Source organism: Mobula birostris, chromosome 20 (genome assembly GCF_030028105.1).
Source record: "Mobula birostris isolate sMobBir1 chromosome 20, sMobBir1.hap1, whole genome shotgun sequence".
Lineage (NCBI taxonomy): Eukaryota > Metazoa > Chordata > Chondrichthyes > Myliobatiformes > Myliobatidae > Mobula > Mobula birostris.
Genome location: NC_092389.1, coordinates 2,657,389 through 2,682,152, shown reverse-complemented (window position 1 = coordinate 2,682,152; position 24,764 = coordinate 2,657,389). Strand labels below are relative to the sequence as shown.

The window sequence follows — 24,764 nt, the reverse complement described above, 5'->3', positions numbered from 1 at the left end:
GTTAGAGATTAATGTACAGATCTGGAATAAAATGTGCAAAAATTTATAAATACCTGTGTGTATTTACGCATAAGGAAAGGTCATGGATGTTGGACTCATATTCATTAGTATAGAAGAATGAGAGGTGATATTATTGAAACATTTGATCCTGAAGAGACTTAACAGGGTGAAAAGATATTTGCTGTCATGGAGGAATCTGGAAAAGAGAGTATAATTTTACAGTAGGTGTTGCCAATTTAAAGCAGGCAGGAAGAGGAATATCATCTTTCAAATGGATGTAAATACAGTACTTAACTTTCTCGACTGCAGAAGCAGTGTTGACTGAGCAAGAGGCCAGAGGCCAGCTATCAGAATTTTGGAGGGCCAAGGGTAATGGTTAACAGGCAAGAAAATGGAAAAGAGGCCAAGTAAAGAACAGCCGTGACCTTTTTGAATGGTAAAGCAGGTACAAAGTGCCAGTTGCTAGCTCCTGCTTCTACTCTGTACGTTCTTGTGTTCTGACAGATAGATGCTGGCAAAATTAACGTTTACAGGTCAGTAGTTCAATGGAACGCATTGACCTGTAGAACAAGGAAGGGAAATTCTATTTCAACAGATCTGCCACACTCATTAATCATAGATCACTGGTATAAGTTAGCAATTTAGCAAACAGAGTATTGACACACTACACAGCAGTCTGTACCCAAAGCACATTCAACATGGAATGATAAAGATCAAAGTTTAAAATCCAGTTCTTTAGATGTCAAAGTATCTCCGGTTTTTGAATGAGTTTTTGGAGTTTATAAAATTTCATACTGCAGAATTTCTCACTGAAGACACAGAGAGAAATCAGTAGAAGAGGCAACTTAATCTAAGATGTTTGTGGATGATTTAGTTCCAGTTACAGAACCACTGGGAGTGCCTACTGGAATGCAAATTCATATTGCTATCTGGTTCTGGAATGCATAAGATTAAACAGCTCCACTTATAGAGTCACAGAGTCATTAAAAAGTGCAGCAGAGAAACAAGGCCTTCAGACCATCTAGTCAATGCCGAACCATTTAAAATGCTCCCATCGACCTGCGCCGTGACCTTAGCCCTCTATACCCCTAACGTCCATGTATCCATCCAAACTTCTCTTCAACATATAAATTGCACTCATATTCACCACATACGCTGGCAGCTCGTTCCACACTCTCACGACCCTCTGAGTGAAGAAGCTTGCTCTCATGTTCCTCTTAAACTTTTCACCTTTCTCCCTTAACCCATGACCTCTGTTTGTACACTAACCTCATTGGAAAAAGCCTGCCTGCATTTACCCTATTTATATCATTCATAATTCTGTACACCTCTATCAAATCTCCACTCAATCTTCTACGTTCCAAGGAATAAAGTCCTAACCTATTCAATCTTTCCTTATAACTCAAGTCCTTCAGACCCGACAACCTCCTTGTAAATTTTTTCTGTACTCTTTCAATCTTAATTACATCCTTCCTGTAGGCAGAAGACCAAACCTGCACACAATACTCCAAATTCAGCCTCACCAGTGTTTTATACAACTTTGCCATAACATCACATCTCTTGTACTCAATACATTGATTTATGAAGGCCAAAATCTTTCTTAACAACTCTATCTCCCTGTGATGCCACTTTCAATGAATTATGGATCAGTATTCCCAGATCCCTTTGTTCTACCACACTCCTCAGTGCCCTACCGTTCACTGTGTAAGGCCTATACCCCTAATCTGCTCGGGCAACCTCATGCCTTCTTTTAGCCCTCTTGATTTCTTACTTAAGTGTTCTCTTGCATTTCTTGTACTCCATAAGCACCTCACTTGTTCCTACCTGCCTATACCTGCTGTGCACCTCCTTTTTTCTCTGATCAAGGGCCTCAATATCTCTTGAACACCAAGGTTCCCAACATTTGTTATCTTTACCTCAATATATAAGTTTGCTGATGACACAACAATTGTAGGCCGTATCTCGGGTAATGTTGAGTTTGAGTACAGAGAGGAAATTAAGAACCTGGTGACATGGTGCGAAGACAATAACCTATCCCTCAACATCAGCAAGACGAAGGAATTGGTTGTTGACTTCAGAAGGAGTAGCGGACCACATGACCCAATTTACATCGATGGTGCGCAAGTGGAACAGGTCAAAAGCTTTAAGTTCCTCGGGGTTAATATCACAAATGACCTGACTTGGTCCAACCAAGCAGAGTCCACTACCAAGAAGGCCGACCAGCGCCTTTACTTCCTGAGAAAACTAAAGAAATTTGGCCTGTCCCCTAAAACCCTCACTAATTTTTATAGATGCACCGTAGAAAGCATTCTTCTAGGGTGCATCACAACCTGGTTTGGAAGTTGTCCCGTCCAAGACTGAAAGAAGCTGCAGAAGATCGTGAACACGGTGCAGCACATCACACAAACCAATCTTCAGTCCTTGGACTCCCTTTACACCGCACGCTGTTGGAGCAGTGCTGCCAGGATAATCAAGGACACGAGCCACCCAGCCAGCACACTTTTCGTCCCTCTTCCCTCCGGGAGAAGGCTCAGGAGCTTGAAGACTCGTACGGCCAGGTTTGGGAACAGCTTCTTTCCAACTGTGATAAGACTGCTGAACAGATCCTGACCCGGATCTGGGCCATACCCTCCAAATATCCGGACCTGCATCTTGGTTTTTTTGTACTACCTTGCTTTCCATTTTTCTATTTTCTATTTATGATTTATAATTTTAATTTTTAATATTTACTATCGATTTGTAATCCAGGGAGCGGGAAGCGCAGAATCAAATATCGCTGTGATGATTGTACGTTCTAGTATCCATTGTTTGGTGACAATAAAGTATAATTCCCTATTATCAGGTCAAGTATGGCATACTGTCTCATTGGGACTTCTACATACTAATGAAGGAAACTTTCCTGAACAGGTTTGACAAACTCTATCCCATCTAGTCATTTGACAGTATGGGATTCCCAGTCAATATGTGGAAAGTTAGAATCACCTACTATAACAACCTTATGTTTCAACAGTCTGTGATCTCTTTACAGATTTGTTCCTCTACATCCCTTGGTCTTGTCTGTTTAATATGGCCCCATTAATGTGGTCATGCTTTTCTTATTTCTCAGTCCCACCCCAAATGCTTCACTGGTCTGTCCTAACTGAGCACTGCTGTGACATTTTCCCTGACTAGTAATGCCACCTCTCCCCCTTTAATCCCTCCCGCTCTGTCAGGTCTAAAGCAATGGAACTCTGAAATATTGAGTTGCCAGTCCTGCCCCTCCTGCAACCAAGTCTCATTAATGGCTACAACATCATAATTCCAGGTGTTGATCCATGCACTAAGCTCCTCTGTCTTTCCTATGGTACTTCTTTCATTGAAATGTACACTGGTCACACCATGCTCAACCTTTTGATTCCTGACTTTGTCTGAGGTCTTACCAACATCTGTCTCCACAACCTCTCCACTAACTGTTCTGGCACTCGGTTCCCATCCCCCTGCAACTCTAGTTTAAACCCAACCATGCAGCACTAGGAAACCTTCCCACTAGGATAGTAGTCCCCCTCCAGTCAGGTGCAAACCGTCTCTCTGTACAGGTCCCACCTTCCCTGGAAGAGAGACCAATGATCCAAAAATCTTAAGCTCTCTCTCCTACACCATCTCCTTAGCCACATATTAAACTGTATAATCTTCCTATTTCTGGCCTCACTAGCACATGGCATGGGTAGCAATCCTGTGATCTCAACCCTGGAGATCCTACACCTATCTCCCTTAATCCATTTTGCAGAACCTCGTTACTCTTCCTACCTATATCATTGGTACCTACATGAACCGCGACCTTTGGCTGCTCACCCTCCCACTTAAGAATGCTGAGGACTCAATCCGAGATGTCCCTGGCCCTGACATCCAGAGGCAACATACATAAGAACATAAGAACATAAGAAATAGGAGCAGGAGTAGGCCATCCGGCCCATCGAGCCTGCCCTGCCATTTAATAAGATCATGGCTGATCTGTCCGTAAACTCAGCTCCATCTACCTGCCTTTTCTCCATAACTCTTAATTCCCTTACTATGTAAAAATCTATCTAACTGTATCTTAAATATATTTAGTGAAGAAGCCTCAACTGTTTCCCTGGGCAGAGAATTCTACAGATTCAACACTCTCTGGGAAAAACAGTTTCTCCTCATCTCTGTACTAAATCTTCTCCCCTGAATCTTGAGGCAATGTCCCCTAGTTCTAGTCTCACCTACCAATGGAAACAACTTTCCTACTTCTATCTGATCTATCCCTTTCAAAATTTTGTATGTTTCTATAAGATCCCCTCTCATTCTTCTGAACTCTAGAGAGTACAGTCCCAGGCGACTCAATCTTCCTCATAGGTTAACCCCTTCATCCCTGGGATCAACCTGGTGAACTTTCTCTGCACTGTCTCCAAAGCCAGTATATCCTTCCTCAAGTATGGAGACCAGAACTGCACACAGTACTCCAGGTGTGGCCTCACCAGTACCCTGTATAGTTGCAGCATGACCTCCCTGCTCTTGAATTCAGTCCCTCTAGCAATGAAGGCCAACATTCCATTTGCCTTCTTAATAACCTGTTGTACCTGCAAGCCAACTTTTTGTGATTCATGAACAAGCACTCCCAAGTCCCTCTGCACAACAGCATGCTGCAATCTTTCACCATTTAAATAATAATCTGCTAATCTATTATTCCTTCCAAAGTGGATGATCTTGCATTTACCAACGTTGTATTCCATCTGCCAGACCTTGGCCCACTCACTTAACCTATCTATATCCCTCTGCAGACTCTCCACATCCTCTGTACAATTTGATTTTCCACTCAGTTTAGTGTCATCAGAAAATTTTGCTACACTACACTACAGGAATCTCATTCTTGCCCATAGAACCTCCTTTCTGTTCCCCTAAAACTGAAACAGCATACCCCTTCTTCCTCCTTCTCTTCTGAGTTTCAGAGGCAGACTCAGTGCCAGAGACCCAACTACTGTGACTTCCCTCTGTTCAATCATCCACCCCTCACCGACAGTATCCAAAGTGATATACCTGTTGTTGAGGTGGATGGCCACAGGGGTACAATACACTGGCTCCTTAACCCCTTTCCCCTTCCTGATTGTCACCTAGTTTCCTGCGTCCTACACCTTGGGTGTAACTACCTCTCTGTATGTCCTATCTATCACACCCTCAGCCTCCTGAATGACCTGGAGTTTATCCAGTTCCAACTCCAACTCCTTAATATGGAGTGTTAGAAGCTGCAGCTGGATGCACTTCTCACGGGTGTAGCCATCAATGACACTGAAGGTCTTGCTGCCTTCCCATATCCTGCAAGAGGAGCATTCCACTAACCTGTCTGGCATCTCTGCTTTACTACCTGAGCAAATATAAAGAAGGAAAAACAATAAATAAACTGTGGAGGAGGGGAAGCTCTACCCACAGTTTATCGCTTTCACTGACTAAAGCCTTTTCCTTGCTGAAGCCTCAAAATCCCACTTTAACTCTGCCCATTTGAACAATGGCCGCTCTGTTTGCCCCTCCCTTACCTTAATTTCTCCTTGCCAATCAATCCGAAATGCTGATTGGCTGTTGTTCAAGGCTCCAAACTGCTGCAGATTGCTGCCTTTTCTTCTCAATTGACGAAGTTGAGTGAACTATAACTTCTCGGGCTTCCGATCTCTCCAATTGACCATTGCTCAAAACTCCAAACTGCCACGAGCCACTGCCTTTTCTACTCATTTGGTGAACCTGAGTGAACTATGTCTTCTCAGGCTTCCTATCTTCGATTTGCCGGTGCTCAAAGCTCCAAACTGCCGCAAGTCGCTGCCTTGTCTTCTCAATCGGCAATTGGCCGCTGTTCAAAGCTCCAAACTGTCGCAAGTCGCTGTCTTTTCTACTTAATTGACTAAGTTGAACGAACTACGTCTTCTGAAGCTTTCGCTCTTTTTCACCGGGTGCTGCTGAAAACTCCAAACTGGCGCAAATTGCTACCTTTTCTACTCCATTGGCAAACTCGAGTGAACTATGTTTTCTTAGGCTTTCAATCTCTCTGATTGGGCGCTGCTTCTCTCTCACTATCATGGACCATATTAATGCAGAGCAGATAAATATTCTACAAGTGCTTCCCTGACTTTGGCTATGTATATGTTGTAGGGTTGTCCATTTTGTCCCAACCATAAGCATTCTGGACCAATTTATCACTGGTGGCATGGCAGCATCGTGGTTAGTGTAAAGCTTTACAACTGGGGTTCAATTCTTGCACTGTTTGGAGTTTGGACATTCTCCCCATGATCAAATGAGCTTCCTGCAGGTGCTCCGGTTTCCTCCCATACTCCAAAGGCGTACGGGTTAGGGTTGGTGAGTTGTGGGCTTGCTAAGTAGGTGCGGAATGCGTGATGACACCTGCGGGCTGTCACCAGCACAATCCTCACTGACTTGAGTTGACACAAACGGCATATTTCACTGTATGCTTCGATGTTTCGATGTACATGTGACAAATAGAACTAATCTTTCTTTAAATCTTTAAATGCCCACTGAATATGTTGACTGAGAATGGAAACAAAAATCAGGTTCACCTTAAGATTGCAGAGCAAATGGGTGTGAGTTGCAGAGAGTGGATGGTGGATAGATTATGGAAAGAAAGCAGGAATTAAATGCTTTCATTTCATCAATTACTTCAATCTCCTTGAATTTGTTGGTGTTCGTTTTATGGAAATTACCTGGAAAATCCCTTTAAAGCTTCCAAGAAAACTCCAAAAGAATAAAGTTACTAGTTTACTTTTCTAAGTAGAGTTTTGCCTCTTTTTTTAAGTTGACTTTTCTCAAGGGACCATGTAGTTGGAGTAGAAAATGGTACATGGAGGTTGAATTGCATTTGGGCATCTAGATCTCTAACTTTGTTTTGGGATATTTATATGACTGTCAGAGCTTGCGGTGGTATCAGCATTTCAACATGGGAAGCATGACAAGATATGCTGCTACAGTGAAATGGTGTTTACTTAAAGCAGCAAGTATTAGGGGAGGTGACTTAAGAAGTAAGCTTTAAAGTGGTTCAAGGAATTATTTCCATTGCTCAGGTATCTGAAATATGGAAAAAAAGTGATGGAGCACATAGAAAAGGTGAAGGAATGGAAAGTGATTAAAGGGCTTTCAGGCTGAAAGAGTTTGTAAAATGACTGGGCCACAGGGTATTCTGATAATATTGATAAGAGTTCTAGATATTAAAATTATTGGAATAGCTATCAAGGAACACAAAGTAATGTGCACCAAAACTTGTGGTTTAGACAACGGAGTATTGAACAAACTCAGGCTTATGAAGAATGGATTACAGTAGTGGGCAGCATTATAGCATCAGTGACCCAGATTCAATTCCTGCCACTGTCTGTAAGGAATTTGTACATTTTCCCTGTGACTGCGTGGATTTCCTCCGGGTGCTCTGGTTTCCTCCCACATTCCAAAGACATATGAGTCAAGATAAGTATGTTGTGGGAATGCTACGTTGGTGTCAGAAGCATGACAACACTTACCTCACAAAATTGTCAAGACAAACAATGCATTTCACTGCATATTTTGTTGTACATGTGACAAATAAAGCTAATCTAAATCTAAATCTCTACCTAAACTAGGTAGGGAATATTGGAGAAGTTTAGTCTGAATGTAGTGAAAATATGAAAGATTGCAAGCTAAGGAATGGAGAGAGACAACCTAAGTCAGAGAGATAGATATTTTAATAGAAAGCATACAGGGTTGGAAGGACATCTCAAGGTCAGAATGGACTCTGATATTACAAGCAGTCATTCTAAGACAGTAAGCAGGGAGTGGGATGGAATCATTGGCAACAGAGTGAAGTCTCTAACAGGATCAAAGTGAATGGTTTCTGTACAGGACATTCAGGACAGAAATCCAGCAACACAGAGTGGAAGGAAATGATGGTGAGACTGAGCTGGGTGTTGCCATTGTGGACTTCCACATAATTGATAACATTGTCCCTTATTCCACGTTTACATTGCAAGTTTTCGTCCTGGAACATACCAACAGGACAAGTATTGTGTAAGTGCATGGACAGTCAATAAAGAATACTTGTTGGGAGCAAAAGTCAAAGTCAAAGTCAAAGTAAAATTTGCTATCAAAGTACATACTATATGTGTTAGTGTATTCTACCATGAGATTCATTTTTCAGCAGGCATTTACGGCAAAGTCAAGAAATGCAACAGAAGTTATGAAAAGCTATATATAAACAGAGACTGATAAACAACCAATGCGCAAAAGAAGACAAGTTGTGCAAATGTTAATAAAATAATAATATTGGGAACTAGAGTTGTAAGAGTCTTTGAGAGTAAGTCTGTGTTGAGTTATGGTGAGTGAAGTTGTTCAAGCCAGTTCAACGAAACTGATGGTTGTAGGATAGTTCCTGAATCTGCTGGTGTGGGACCTAAGGCTTCTGTACCTCCTGCCCAAAGGGTAGCAGTGACATGAGAGCGTGCCCTGGATGGTAAGGTCTGTACTGATGGATGCCGCTTTCTTGTGGCAATGCTCTATATAAATCAATATATGACCCAAAGGCATCTATTTTATATTTTTCCTAAAAAATTTCCCAAACACGATAATCATGTCATGATTTCCATTGGCCTCAGTGAATATTTTCACCTTGGATCTCCTGCACTGTTCTTCAGAAGTTTAAGTGTTTTGTTTGAGATGGAATGCTTTGCCAATATGTACACATGAAACCCAGTGAGCACCACTCTGCTCTGATATTATGCTTAGCAGCCCATTATTTTTAATTCTTTGCAGATGAAAAATAATACTAATTGCACTTCTGAGATCAAAATAGCTTGTATTTACAGCAACAATATTTGTTATAATTTTTCTAATTGTGTATATTTTTATGTCAAGCAGATGGTTTTGCCACATCTATCAATGACATGCTATTCGCAAATAGGTAAGATCTAAGGTACATATTTATTGCATAAACAGTATAATCTTGACAGCAAGAAGCTCTAAATAGTTAAGTTACCTACATACAGTAATCCACTGTTTGTCCATTTAAAACTGGCATTGCAGTTATCATCAAAGAGAACTCGTCAATCTAGTGTTAGTTCTTTTGTGTTTATGCCAAGTATTTTGACAAAAAACGGTAACTAAAGTTCATTATCATTCACTTTCCTCTGAATTGACAGTCAGTGAATTGAATACATTTCAACTCATTTTATTACCAGACACAAGATGAACAACATTAAAAAGGTACTTGGACAGGTACATGGATAGGAAAGGTTGAAAGGGATATGGCCTAAAGGCAGACAAATGGAACTAGCTTACAGCGCAATCTCGATCAAGGGCCAGCAGGTGCAAAAAGGCCTATGTGACTCGATAGTACTGTGTTAAGTAAAATCACTCTTAATTAAGTCTCCTTCCATTGCTTATCGGGACTCTGACATTACTGTACTGGGTAACAGACTGCTTTTGTGGGAAGGAAGGACATCTAGATGCTGTCCATTGAGTTGACCAAGTTTTTCTCAAGTTTTTCTCAAGTTCTTGCAACCAACAAAGTGAGGAAACTTTCAGGCATAGATTCATTGGGCAGAGGCTTGCATAAAATTGAAATGGAGGCCATTCTCTTCTCCTATGGTCCTTCTTCTTCAGCACTTTATCCCGTTTCCATTTATCACCTTCTAGCTTCTCACTTCATTCCCCCTCCCCTCCCCAGCTGGCTTCACCTATCACTTTCTTGCTTATACTCCTTCCTCTCCTCCAATCTTCTTATTCAGGCACCTTCCTTCTTCCTTTCTAGTTGTAAAGAAGGGTCTCTGCCTGAAATGTCGACTGTTTACTCCTTTCCATAGATGCTGCCTGACCTGCTGAGCTCCTCCAGCATTGTGTGTGTGTGTTACTCTGCATTTCCAGCATCTGTTGAGTCTCTTGTTTTTATGGAGGCTGAGGATTTCTTTAGCTTCATGACTTTAAGCCAATAATGGGAATACTGCTGAAAGAAGCAATCTGAGATCTGATGCAGAAATGTAGTAGCATGGAGATGGCACAGGAGATTCAAGAGAGATATAATAATATTCTAACTTCATAAGAGAATATTGTACAATTGGAAAGTATTATTGGTGTCAGGATAGTCTCTTGGGTTAGCTTTAATAATCTAAGGAGGAATTAGAAAGGAATTTCCTCAAATTTTAATGTCAAAATTAGCTCACGTTGTACTTCTCAGGGATTGGGTGGTTTCAGGTCAGGTAGAATATATAATGTGGCACGTGAGGTATGATATCAGGTTCTCAGATCTTATGCCCATATATTGCTCTTCAATTGGAGTAGATACCAACACTTATTACTAAAACTAATACTTTCTCCTTAAAAGTTAGAAACATAGCGCTCACCAGACTGGACCATGCTTTTTATCCTTTTCAGCTTTCATTAAATGTAATAAAATATTTTAATGTATTTTATGCCCATCACAATGACCTTCATAAAGGATTATGTGTATTGTCTCCAATAAAATGTACTCATTCCATAATCTGCACAAGGGTACGTATGTTGGGACAGTAATTAATTATCCAGAGGCTTTGTGCATTGTCATGAGATACATGGTCAATCCTGTCATAGCAGTAATATTTTTTAAGAATTTTAGTACCAAATTACGGGGAGAAGGCAGGAGAATGGGGTTAAGAGGGATAATAAAGCAGCCATGATGGAATGGTGGAGCAGACCCGATGAGCTGAATGGCCTAATTCTATTCCTTTGTTTCATGGTCTTAAAATCATACAATTGTCATGATGTAGATGGAGGTCATTCAGTGTATCCATTCAGACCAGTGCTTTCCATGCAGCCTCTAAACCCAAATCTATTTTTGTTTGAAATCCCTGACTGACTGTTTCAACCACCGTTACAGACAGTGAATTCCAATTCATAACCCATATATAGAAAAAAACTTCTTGTGCCACCCTTCCCATTCCAGTTTGAGTCCCTGATCCTTAAGCCTTTTGCCAATGGAACAGTGATTTTTTACACAACCAGGCTAAACCTTGAACACCTACAACAAATCTCTTCTGAACCATTTCAAAGGTATTTGGACGGGTACATGGATAGGAAACTCCAAAGAGTAAATAAGCTGAGGAAAGAGTTCAGGCTTTTGTGTCTAACCTTGGAGGTAAAATCCAATGTAACACACACAAAATTCTGGAGGAACTCAGCAAGTCAGGCGGCATCTATAGAAAAGAGTAAACAGTCGACATATCGGCCGAGACTCCTCAACAAGCTCAGAAAGGAAGGGGGCTGAAGCTGGAATAAGAAGGTGGGGGAGGGGAGGAGCACAATCTGGCATGGGATAGGTGAGACCAGGTGAGGGAGGAGATGAGTGGGTGAGGGACGGGAGTTGAAGTGAAACGCTGGGAGATGATATCTGGAAAAGGGAAAAGGATGAAGAAGGAATCTGATAGGAGAGAATAGACCATGGGAGAAAGGGAAGGAGCTAAAATTCAAAGTTCCTGGAACTATTCTAGTCAATCTCAAAAATTAATACAATTCTCCATTTCTGGCATAACTAGTATTTTATAAAGATTTTCCTCATTTTCTACTCTGTGCCTCTATTTATAATTCTCTGAATCCCATTTTTTTATTAATCACTCACTTAATATGCTCTTACTTACAAAGATTTATGCATCTGTAGATGCAGGTTCCTCTACTTATGAACAAACTTTAAAACTGTGGCATCTAGCCCATGTTTTCTCTGCACAATCTTCTGCCAACGTACATTATTTTGTACTTCTGTATGTAAAATTTCATTTGCCCAATTTCCCAAGCCAATTGACATCTTATTGCAGAATATTTCTGTGCTCTTCAACTGTTTAATACCACTCCAAGCTTGGAGCCATTTGAGATATTTGGAGATGTTTTAATTTTATGATATACAAGTTAACAATGCATGTCAAAATAAAGCATGGTCCCAACACTGATTCCTTCAGTTTACCACCCTCCCCAGACTGAAGCCAGAAACACTGGACAGCAAATTTTTTCGAATGTGGTGCTTCCTCAGAAGTTCTTTTTGTGTTCATGATAGACCGCTTCAAGCTGAACACAAATATAATATCAGACTACTTATATCACGTAGGAATTTGGAGAAACACAAAATTAACTTTTATTGAATATAATGCATTTAATTTCATTCTGGTGCTGACACATTGCAACAGTTCAACTAAGCTAAAAATGTTTTGTTGGTTTTCATTTGTACTCAGTGTCGGAGGCTTCTCTCTTAAGCGTCCAACAATAATCAGCCAGCATTGATGGATTCCAGTTGCCCTGATACCGTTTCTCCATGACCGCAATGTCCTAGTGAAACCTTTCACCATGTTTGTCACTGACAGCGCCAAGATTTGCAGGGAAGAATTCTAAATGGGAATGTAGAAAATGAATCTTTAGTGACAGGTTGCACTTCATGGTTTGGTATGCTTGAAACATGTTGTCAACCAGCAGCATGTAGTTTGGTGCTCTGTAGTTGCCAAGAAAATTTTCAACAACATTCTTCAATGCAATTTTCTCCAGCCCCACTCAAAGTTCTTCAAATTGCCTATCATTGATGACCCATCCCGTTTGATTTGTAGACCAACAAAAATGCCTTCCTTAGTCTTGGCATCAGTTATTTTGGGAAACACCTGTCTCAAATCCTTCATGGAAATGTTTGTGCCTGGTGACAGCAGATTCCATCCTTGCAATCTTGAACCCAGTAATTCTGCTTTTGCCTTTGACAAACCCAAGTCTCTGACCAGGTTATTTAACTCAGATTTAGTTATCAGATGGGGCTCACTCAACATAAAGCGTTCATAATCTGTATCAGTGTCAGTGTTGTTTTCCATTCCTGGCTTTGCATTGTGGCATCTTCGACTGCCCCCTCTAGACTCCATGTCTCTGGTGGTTTTGGTCCTAAAGGACTATCGTCATGCGATACAGGCCTCATGGCTGAAGGGAGATTGGGGTATTCAATGGATTTCTAGTTTTTAGCAGAGAAACCAGACACACTGGTCAGACAGAAGGAGCAGTCTGTCACATGATCCTTCTGCTCTCGCTATCTCATCAGGACAGCAAACGGCATTGGTTTCCAAGTACCTCTGAGCTGAGCTCTAAGATCAACCGCGCATGTTGCGCAAAAAATGTGAGGGACCCATGCTTTGTCTTGGTCGCCAATTCTAATAAGAGAAGTTACGCTCCATCTTTGAGGTTTAAGTGCATACTCGCCACAAATATAACAGAAATTACCGCAGCTGTTGCAATATTGGTGAGACATTTTGCTATCACAAATACTACTGAAAATACAATTACTTTATTATAATAAGTACACACAATATGCTATGTGCGTAGAGCATGCGCATCAACCTGATCGCAAACGGATATACATGTAAACGCAATGTATAGAATGGTGTGTGCGTGATGCTTTTACAGTCTTCCTAAAACCTGTTCTACCATGCAGCATCCACCCTGCCTAAGCATGTCCAGGCATTCCTGGACAAGATTGAAAACTTTTCGGCTTATATTGTGGGCAACATTTTAATTGACTAGATTGTGAATTGAAATAACAAATATAGGCAATTTCAAAAAAAAGGTGCACAATAGGAATATTTCATGGTGATTTTCATGATCAGTACCCCAAAATCCATAAGATACACCCAAAACTATTCAGGAAGCAAAATCTTTGTTGTCCAGTGTAACTGGTGAACAGAAAATACAGGAAAGGCTCAACACATCAGGCAGGAGCTACGAAGAGAGAAAGAATGTTACCATTTCATCAACCTTTCATCAAGCTGGCAGAAGTTAGGAATGAAACAAGATATATGCTGCAGGAAAAGAGGGAAGTAGGGAGAAAACACACAGATAAGTCTGTAACAAATCCCTACTTTATTCTTCCATATCACTGTAGCTTCCCTTTTGTTCTTTCAATCTCCCTATACTTTCTTTGTCCCGTAAAAGATGCATATCCAGTTTTGTTGGAAGTTATTGTCCAGAAATGTTAATTGTCTTTCACTCTTCAGGTTAATGCTATACTTACTGGCAATTTCCAAATTTTTATTACAAAGAGCTTGCTTTTCATGGACAACACACACAAAATTCTGGAGGAATTCAGCAGGTCAGGCAGCATCTATGAAGGGAAATAAACAGTTAACATTTCAGGCCAGGACCCTTCATCAGTCAGCAGTTTGTGTTTGTTGCAAAAGATTTCCAGCATCTGCAGAATCTCTTGTGTCTCAACTTTGCATTTGTGGTTTTGGAGCAGCTTCATTTCAAAAATAAAATCATTAATAATTAAAAATAATAGAAAGTCAGGGGCATTTAAGAGACTTAGATAGGCACATGGACGATAGAAAATTGTAGAGCTATGTAGGAGGGAAAGGTTAGATTGATCTTAGAGTCGGATAAAGGGTCAGCACAACATTGTGGGCTGAAGGGCTTGTGCTGTGCTGTAGCGTTCTGTGTAATTTTACAAAACAGAATCTGTAATACATAGAAAGTTTATTGCTACCAAAGTTCGCTTCTGATCAATGCTGAGAAGTATGTGTTTTTAATTTTCTTGGCTATTTTTGACAACCTTTAGGACATCCTGTGTTCCATGAGACAGATGTTTCTTCATCATCGATACAACATGCTGAGGAAGGTACCTTCCACACTACATGGCTGCCGCAGCCGTCCTCTGCTAACCTACAGCCAATACCACAGTGGTCGCCTTGCCCCAATTACACCTCACACGATGCAGTAAACTCATCTTATGTACAAGATGTCTGCATGCAACCTGCGTGTCCCAGCTACGCCATGATGGGGCCCGCGTCACTGATGTCTTACAGCTCACAGCCACTGCTCAGCAACTTCGGAGTGAACTGCCAGGTAGGATATGTCTGGAACCGTTTTTAATGTCTTGCCAAAGTCAGACTATTTTTCAATATTATTCAAAGTTCAAAGAACATTTATTATCAACGTGCATAATTTTCACCATATACAACTGTGAGATTCATTTCTTGCAGGCATTCACAGTAAATAGAAGCAACACAATAGAATCAATGAAAGACCGCACCCAAAAGGATGGACAAACAACCAATATGCAAAAGACAACAAACGTGCAAATACAAATAATAATAACAATAATAATAAATAAATAAATACCTAGAACATGAGATGAAGAGTCCTTCAAAGTGAGTCTATTGATTGTGGGAACAGTTCAGTGATGGGGCGAGTGAAGTTATCCCCTCTGGTTCAGGAACCTGATGACTAAGGGGTAATAACTGTTCCTGAACCTGGTGGCGTGGGTCCTGAGGTTTCTGCACCTCCTTCTGTGCTCTCATGACCCATACTCCGGAGGATCTTCAGACTGTCCTTGCTGTGGCGGTGAGAGTGTACAGCAGGATGGGGCTGACTGTCAATACCACCAAAACAGAAGTGGTTTGCCAGTGGAGTACCAGTGTCCCACCCACTCTACCTGCCTTCACTGTTGGTGATGAAAAGCTGTCAGTAGTGCCATCTTTCAAATATCTGGGGAGCATTCTCTCTGAGGATAGCGGCATTGACAACGACATCCAGAGCCGCATTAAACAGGCATCAGCTGCCTTTGGGAGACTTCCGCGTAGAGTCTTTCAGAACAGGAGCCTTCGTCCCTCCACAAAGGTCGCCGTATACCAAGCGGTCTGTGTCACCACCTTCCTTTGTAGCTGTGAAACTTGGGTAACCTACAGCCCTCACATCAAGTCCTTGGAGCACTTCCACATAAGCTGCCTCCAGCACATCCTGGGAATTACCTGGCGTGAGCGGGTGCCTCACACTGAAATACTTGTAAAGACCAACTGCAGGAGTATTGAGGCCACGATCACCCAGCGTCAGCTGCAGTGGCTGGGGCACGTGATAAGGATGCCCCCATGTCAGCTACCCCACAGAGTGTTATACGACCAGCTACATCATGGTCGACGCTCAGCTGGAGGGCCGAAGAAGCGCTATAAGGATCAGATGAAGAATGCTTTAAGGAAGTGCAAGATCGGACCCGAGGACCTGGAGGATGTTGCTGCTGACCGTTCCACGTGGCTACAGCTGTGTAGGGACGGGGTTCATATTCTGGAGTTGGAAAGAACAACCAGGAGACAGCAGAAGAGAGCCAGGAGAAATGCAGCCATGGTTGCCATCACTACCACATATACATGTCCCACCTGCAACAGAGCTTGTGGGTCCAGGATAGGACTGTATAGTCATCAAAGATCTCACCGTTAAAGGAGTGGACGTCGTCATTGGATTTCAATGGACAACCAAAGAAGAAGTACCTCCTTTCCAATGGCAGCAGTGAGAAGAGAGCATGGTCTGGGTGGTGGTGGCCCTTGATAATCAATGATGCTTTCTTGAGCAGCGCTCCTTGTAAATGTGCTTACTGTTAGCAAGGGTTTTGCTTGTGATGGACTTGTCCAGATATTTAAATATTCTGAGAGTACTAGACGTGACCACCTCTTTAGGAAGTACATTTTAGCCTTCAGTCATCCTCTATGTGAAAAAAAAATTCCTCTCGTATCTCCTCCAAACCTCCTCCCATTCACCGAGCTCGTTTTGGAAAGCAGTTCTATTCCTGCAAGTTGTGGATCTGATTCTTTGCACCAAGATGATCAGTGTCAGCCTCAGGCAGAAGAACAGGAACAAGTTCATAGAACATAGAACATAGAACATAGAATAGTACAGCACAGTACAGGCCCTTCGGCCCACAATGTTGTGCTGACCCTCAAACCCTGCCTCCCATATAAGCCCCCACCTTAGATTCCTCCATATACCTGTCTAGTAGTCTCTTAAACTTCACTAGCGTATCTGCCTCCACCACTGACTCAGGCAGTACATTCCACACACCAACCACTCTCTGAGTAAAAAACCTTCCTCTAATATCCCCCTTGAACTTCCCACCCCTTACCTTAAAGCCATGTCCTCTTGTATTTAGCAGTGGTGCCCTGGGGAAGAGGCACTGGCTATCCACTCTATCTATTCCTCTCATTATCTTGTACACCTCTATCATGTCTCCTCTCATCCTCCTTCTCTCCAAAGAGTAAAGCCCTAGCTCCCTTAATCTCTGATCATAATGCATACTTTCTAAACCAGGCAGCATCCTGGTAAATCTCCTCTGTACCCTTTCCAATGCTTCCACATCCTTCCTATAGTGAGGTGACCAGAACTGGACACAGTACTCCAAGTGTGGCCTAACCAGAGTTTTATAGAGCTGCATCATTACATCGCGACTCTTAAACTCTATCCCTTGACTTATGAAAGCTAACACCCCATAAGCTTTCTTAACTACCCTATCCACCTGTAAGGCAACTTTCAGGGATCTGTGGACATGTACGCCCAGATCCCTCTGCTCCTCCACACTACCAAGTACCCTGCCATTTACTTTGTACTCTGCCTTGGAATTTGTCCTTCCAAAGTGTACCGCCTCACACTTCTCCGGGTTGAACTCCATCTGCCACTTCTCAGCCCACTTCTGCATCCTATCAATGTCTCTCTGCAATCTTTGACAATCCTGTACACTATCTACAACACCACCAACCTTTGTGTCACCTGCAAACTTGCCAACCCACCCTTCTACCCCCACATTCAGGTCGTTCATAAAAATCACGAAAAGTAGAGGTCCCAGAACAGATCCTTGTGGGACACCACTAGTCACAATCCTCCAATCTGAATGTACTCCCTCCACCACCACCCTCTGCTTTCTGCAGGCAAGCCAATTCTGAATCCACCTGGCCAAACTTCCCTGGATCCCATGCCTTCTAACTTTCTGAATAAGCCTACCGTGTGGAACCTTGTCAAATGCCTTACTAAAATCCATATAGATCACATCCACTGCACTACTCTCATCTATATGCCTGGTCACCTCCTCAAAGAACTCTATCAGGCTTGTTAGACACGATCTGCCCTTCACAAAGCCATGCTGACTGTCCCTGATCAGACCATGATTCTCTAAATGCCTATAGATCCTATCTCTAAGAATCTTTTCCAACAGCTTTCCCACAACAGACGTAAGGCTCACTGGTCTATAATTACCCGGACTATCCCTACTACCTTTTTTGAACAAGGGGACAACATTCACCTCCCTCCAATCCTCTGATACTATTCCCGTGGACAACGAGGACATAAAGATCCTAGCCAGAGGCTCAGCAATCTCTTCTCTCGCCTCGTGGAGCAGCCTGGGGAATATTCCGTCAGGCCCCGGGGACTTATCTGTCCTAATGTATTTTAACAACTCCAACACCTCCTCTCCCTTAATATCAACATGCTCCAGAACATCAACCTCACTCATATTGTCCTCACCATCATCAAGCTCCCTCTCATTGGTGAATACCGAAGAGAAGTATTCATTGAGGACCTCACTCACTTCCACAGCCTCCAGGCACATCTTCCCACCTTTATCTCTAATCGGTCCTACCTTCACTCCTGTCATCCTTTTTTTCTTCACATAATTGAAGAATGCCTTGGGGTTTTCCTTTACCCTACTCACCAAGGCCTTCTCATGCCCCCTTCTTGCTCTTCTCAGCCCCTTCTTAAGCTCCTTTCTTGCTTCCCTATATTCCTCAATAGACCCATCTGATCCTTGCTTCCTAAACCTCATGTATGCTGCCTTCTTCCACCTGACTAGATTTTCCACCTCACTTGTCACCCATGGTTCCTTCACCCTACCATTCTTTATCTTCCTCACCGGGACAAATTTATCCCTAACATCCTGCAAGAGATCTCTAAACATCGACCACATGTCCATAGTACATTTCCCGGCAAAAACATCATCCCAATTCACACCCGCAAGTTCTAGCCTTATAGCCTCATAATTTGCCTTTCCCCAATTAAAAATTTTCCTGTCCTCTCTGATTCTATCCTTTTCCATGATAATGCTAAAGGCCAGGGAGCGGTGGTCAGTGTCCCCCAGATGCTCACCCACTGAGGGATCTGTGACCTGACCCGGTTCATTACCTAGTACTAGATCTAGTATGGCATTCCCCCTGGTCGGCCTGTCCACAAACTGTGACAGGAATCCATCCTGGACACACTTAACAAACTCTGCCCCATCTAAACCATTGGAACTAATCAGGTGCCAATCAATATTAGGGAAGTTAAAGTCACCCATGATAACAACCCTGTTATTTTTGCACTTTTCCAAAATCTACCTCCCAATCTGCTCCTCTGTATCTCTGCTGCTACCAGGGGGCCTATAGAATACCCCCAGTAGAGCTCTGGGTCCCATCCCCCTTGCAAATTAGCTGCTTATCCATTCATTTATGTAGGTCACTAGTAGGGCTATTGTCCTAATAGTTTCACTCTGTCAGACTGAACATGGAGTAAATATTAGAGTCAAAGAGTCATAGGGCTCTACAGCACAGAAGCAGGCCCTTCAGCCCATCTAATCCATGCTGAACTGTAATTCTGCTGAGTTCCATCAACCCACACATGGACCATAGCTCTCTATACCCCTCCCATACATGTGATTATCCAAAGTTCTCTTAAGAGTTGCAGTCAAGTCCATATCCAATACTTCCACTGGCAGCTCGTTCCACACTCTCACTACCCTCTGAGTGAAGAAAGTCCCCCTCAGGTTCCCCTTAAACATTTCCCCTTTCACCTTAACCTACGACCTCCAGTTCTAGACTCACCCAACCACAGTAGAAAATGCCTGTTTGATTTTACCCTATCTATACCACTCATAATTTTGTTTACCTGTCTCAAATCTCCCCTCAATCTCCTACACTCCAGGGAAAAATGTCCTAAACTATTCAACCTTTCCCTATAACTCAGGTCTTCAAGTCCCAGCAACATCCTTGTAAATTTTCTCCATACTCTTTCAATCTTTTTGACATGTTAAACATAGGAACATAGAAAACCTACAGCACAATACAGGCCTTTTGGCCCACAAAGCTGTGCTGAACATGTACCTTTCGAAATTACCTGAGGTTACCTATAGCCCTCTATTTTTCTGAGCTCCATATACCTATCCAGGAGTCTCTTAAAAGATCCTATTGTATCTGCCCCCACCATTGTCGCTAGCAGCCCATTACACACTCACCATTCTCTGCGTAAAAAACTTATCCCTGACATCTCCTCTATACCTGCTTCCAAGCACCTTAAAACTGTGCCCTCTCGTGCTAGTCATTTCAGCCCTGGGAAAAAGCCTCTGACTATCCACACAATCAATGCCTCTCATCATCTTATACACCTCTATCAGGTCACCTCTCATCCTCCATCACTCCAAGGAGAAAAGGCCGAGTTCACTCAACCTATTCTCATAAGGCATGCTCCCCAATCCAGGCAACATCCTTGTAAATCTCCTCTGCACACTTTCTATGGTTTCCACATCCTTCCTGTAGTGAGGCAACCAGAATTGAGCACAGTACTCCAAGTGAGGTCTGACCAGGGTCCTATGTAGCTACAATGTTACCTCTCGGCTCTTAAACTCAATCCCACGATTGATGAAGGCCAAGGCACCGTATGCCTTCTTAACCACAGAGTCAACCTGCGCAGCAGCTTTGAGTGTCCTATGGACTCGGAACCCAAGATCCCTCTGATCCTCCACACTGCCAAGAGTCTTACCATTAATGCTATATTCTGCCATCATATTTGACCAACCAAAATGAACCACCTCACACTTATCTGGGTTGTACTCCATCTGTCACTTGTCAGCCCAGTTTTGCATCCTATCAATGTCCCGCTGTAACCTCTGACAGCCCTCCACACTATCCACAACACCCCCAACCTTCGTGTCATCAGCAAGTTTACTAACCCATCCTTCCACTTCCTCATCCAGGTCATTTATAAAAATCACGAAGAGTAAGGGTCCCAGAACAGATCCCTGAGGCAACCACTAGAGGGAAGCGATAATGCAACCACAACATCTCTTAGGACAACTTTGCCAATTAAACAATGACCTCTTCTCCTTGAACATGTATGATACATACACAAAATGTGGTCATAAACATAAAACAGTGCAACAAAACAAGAGACTTCATGATGCTTGGACACACAAGATACCATAACTGGTAGAGTATCACATAAAATGCTGGAGGAACTCAGTAGGCCAGCAGCATCTGTGGAGGGAAGTTTATCACTTGGTGTTCTATCCGTTTCCCTCCAAAGATGCTTCCTGATCTGCTGAGTTCCTTAAGCATTTAGTATGTTACTTTATAAAGTTTATCTGTTGCTTTTTGTGAATGATGTGGCTCAGTTTGTTCTGGAGTATCAGCAATAGTTTGTAATATGTCTGTCTTCCTGCATTACATCAGATTCAGTTTAGGAGAAAATTTCTAGTTCCAGCAGTACTCAATAATTTAATTTGATGTTTTATGTGGTCTTGATGATGCCTCATCAAACAACTGTTATCCAGATGATTCATTGTCATTAAGGATCAATCACCAACATCCTTGTATGATTTCTTGTGCAAATACAAAATCATTTTAATTGTTAATCACAGGCTCTGCTGTTATGTTATTCCTTCTGAAGCACACAGAAACACTGAGTTCCAGCTTAACCGAAACCAAATATATTCAGTAACTCAATAGATATTCTGCAGATGAAAGAGATAGAGAAGAAAATTCCATACTTTGTCACCTTGAAACAGGAACATACTGAAAAAGCATGTAGAAATCAAATCAGCTGGAGAATGCAAAGTCAATAAAAAAACAGCAAAAATCTAAACCAAGGGGCATAATTGCACTGAATATGAAGTATCAAGCAGATAGGAGCAGAAGTACTTTAAATGTAGCATCTTACAGCAGTAGACTGAGTAAATAGGATCTGGTTAAGCAAAGAAAGTCAAGTTGTTTTTGTAGGAAACAACAGTACAGGACTTCTGTGCACTGACGACCAACATAGACCATCACTGACCTTATTAACCCTCGGGATCTTTCATCCACTGCCACCAACCTCATAGTTCCCTTACCCGGCACCTCCCATTTCTACCTCCTACCCAATTTCCACAATCCTGCCTGCCCAGGTGGACCCATTGGTTCTGCTTGTTCCTGCCCCACTGAACTTATATCTGCATACCTCAACTCTGTTTTATCCCCACCTGGTTCAGTCCCTTCCAACCTACATCCGTGACACTTCACACACTGTGGATCTTTTCAATGATTTCAAGTTCCCTGGCCAGTCCCTATACACCTCCATTCCCCACCAGGACAGCTTAAGGCTCTCTGTTCCTTTCTAGACGTTTCCGACCAGTTCCACTCCCCCACCAGTCTCTTATGTCTAGCAGAACTGGTCCTTGCTCTCAATAATTTCTCCTTTGGCTCCTTCCACTTCCTTCAAACCAAAGGTGTAGCCATCGGCACTCGCATGGGTCCCAGCCATGCCTGCCTTTTTGTTGGCTACGTGGACCAGTCTATGTTCCAAGCCTGCACTGGTATCACTCCCCAACTTTCCTACGCTACATCGATAACTGCATTGGCGCTGCTTCCTGCACCCATGCTGAGCTCGTTAACCATCAACTTCGGCTCCAACTTACACCCTGCCCTCAAATTTACCCGGTCCAATTCTGACACCTCCCTCTCCTTTCTCAATCTCTCTGCTCTTATCTCTGGGGACAGTTCACCTACTGATGTCTATTATAAACCTACGGATTCTCACAGCTACCTGGACTATATCCCTTCCCACCCTGTTACTTGTAAAAATTCCATCCCCTTCTCTCAATTCCATCATCTCTACTGCATCTGCTCTCAAGATTAGGCTATTTATTCCAGAACTAGGGAAATGTCCTCCTTTTTCAAAGAGAGGAGCTTTCCTTCCTCCGCCATCAAAGCTGCTCTCACCTGCATCTCTTCCATTTTGCGCACGTCTGCCCTCATCCCATTCTCCCCACCCCACCAAGGATAAGATTCCTCTAGTCCTCACCTACCACCCCACAAGGCTTCGTGTCCAGCACTGATCTCCCGACTGGTACTTATCTGTGCAAGCAGAACAAGTGCCACGACTGCCCCTACACCTCCTCCCTCACTACTATTCAGGGCCCCAAACAGTCTATCCAGGTGAGGTAACATTTCACCTGTGAGTCTGTTGGAGTCATCCACTGTATCCTGGTATGGTCTCCTGTACATCGGTGAGACCTGATGTAGACTGGGAGACTGATTAACGGACCATCTAAACTATGTCCACCAGAAAAAATACAGGATTCCCAGTGGCCAAATATTTCAATTCTACTTCCTATTCCCATTCCAACATGTCAATCCATGGCCTCCTCTACTGTCGTTATGAGGCCACACTCAGGTTGGAGGAGCAACACCTTATATTCCATCTGGGTGGCCTCCAACCTGTTGGCATGAACATTGACTTCTCAAACTTCTGGTAATTGCCCCCCTTCACCATTCACCAACCCCTTTTCCCTTTCTCACCTTATCTCCTTACCTGCCCATCCCCTCCTTCTGGTGTTCCTCCCCCTTTTCGTTCTTCCATGGCCTCTCCAATCAGATTCCCCCCTCTCCAGTCCTCTATCTCTTTCACCGATCAACTTCCCAGCTCTTTACTTCACCTCCCCCCTCTCTTGGCTTCACCTATCACTTACCACCCTGTACTTCATCCTCTCCACCCCCCCCCACCTTCTACCACTGATTTCTCCCCTTCCTTTCCAGTCCTGATGAAGAGTCTCAGCCTAAAACTTTGACTGTTTACTGTTTTCCACAGAGGCTGCCTGGCCTGCTGAGTTCCTGCAGCATTTTGTGTGTGTTACTTTGACTTCCAGCATCTGCAGATTTTCTCTTGTTTGTGATTCAACATAGTCTTAATGGTCTGAATGGTTTCTTTCAATGTACAAGAAAACGTCGAACTGAAGCAAGAGTAAGTACTAGAGAGAAGAGTGGAGTACCCGTGAGTTATGAAATGGGCTTAGAGGAAGGATTGTTTGAATATTGACAAAGAACTTGCCCAAGTGTTGTGCGATAAACATTAATGCCACAGTGAATATCTCATGTAATGGGCTGACATGGAGGTCATCAGGCATTGTTTACATTAAGAAATACAAGAAAAAGTTGGATAAGTCTCTGCTATCATGGTCTCTCAGACAGTAAGAGCATGAAAGAGATTCTGCACTCCCATCAAGTAGAGAGGGAGGTTGATGCTGGGTAAATATCATGCAAGCCGAAGACAAGGAGCCGGTGCAGCTTAACACATTATAATGATTAACCATAAATAACATGATATATCTTAAATCTTCAATTTGAAATATTGATTCAAAAAAACATGACTCTCTTGTCCATTCATTCCTCCCCACTGGTCTCCCTCCTGACTTTCATCCCCGCAAGCGGGACAAGTGCAACCTGGGTCAGGAAGTGGAGGGATGGGTTAGTAAATTTGCTGATGACACAAAGGTTGGAGGTGTTGTGGATAGTGTGGAGAGCTGTCAGAGGTTACAGCGGGACATTGATAGGATGCAAAACAGGGCTGAGAAGTGGCAGATGGAGTTCAACCCAGATAAGCGTGAAGTGGTTCATTTTGGTAGGTCAAATATGATGGCAGAATATAGTATTAATGGTAAAACTCTTGGCAGTGTGGAGGATCAGAGGGATCTTGGGGTCCGAGTCCATAGGACACTCAAAGCTGCTGCGCAGGTTGACTCTATGGTTAAGAAGGCGTACGGTGCATTGGCCTTGATCAATCGTGGGACTGAGTTTAAGAGCCGAGAGGTAATGTTGCAGCTGTATAGGACCCTGGTCAGACCACACTTGGAGTACTGTGCTCAGTTCTGGTCGCCTCACTAGAGGAAGGATGTGGAAACCATAGAAAGTGTGCAGAGAAGATTTACAAGGATGTTG

The 24,764-nt window shown here is 42.8% G+C and overlaps 1 protein-coding gene across 1 annotated transcript in view; it reads left to right on the top strand.

Moving 5' to 3' along the window:
- LOC140212736 (NF-kappa-B inhibitor delta-like) overlaps positions 1 to 24,764 on the top strand; it is a 184,646-nt gene that overhangs the window by 81,402 nt on the left and 78,480 nt on the right. The window contains exons 3-4 of the mRNA XM_072283872.1: positions 8,884 to 8,926; positions 14,567 to 14,853. Of these exons, the coding sequence (XP_072139973.1) occupies positions 8,884 to 8,926; positions 14,567 to 14,853 (330 nt within the window). The remainder of the gene's footprint in view (positions 1 to 8,883; positions 8,927 to 14,566; positions 14,854 to 24,764) is intronic.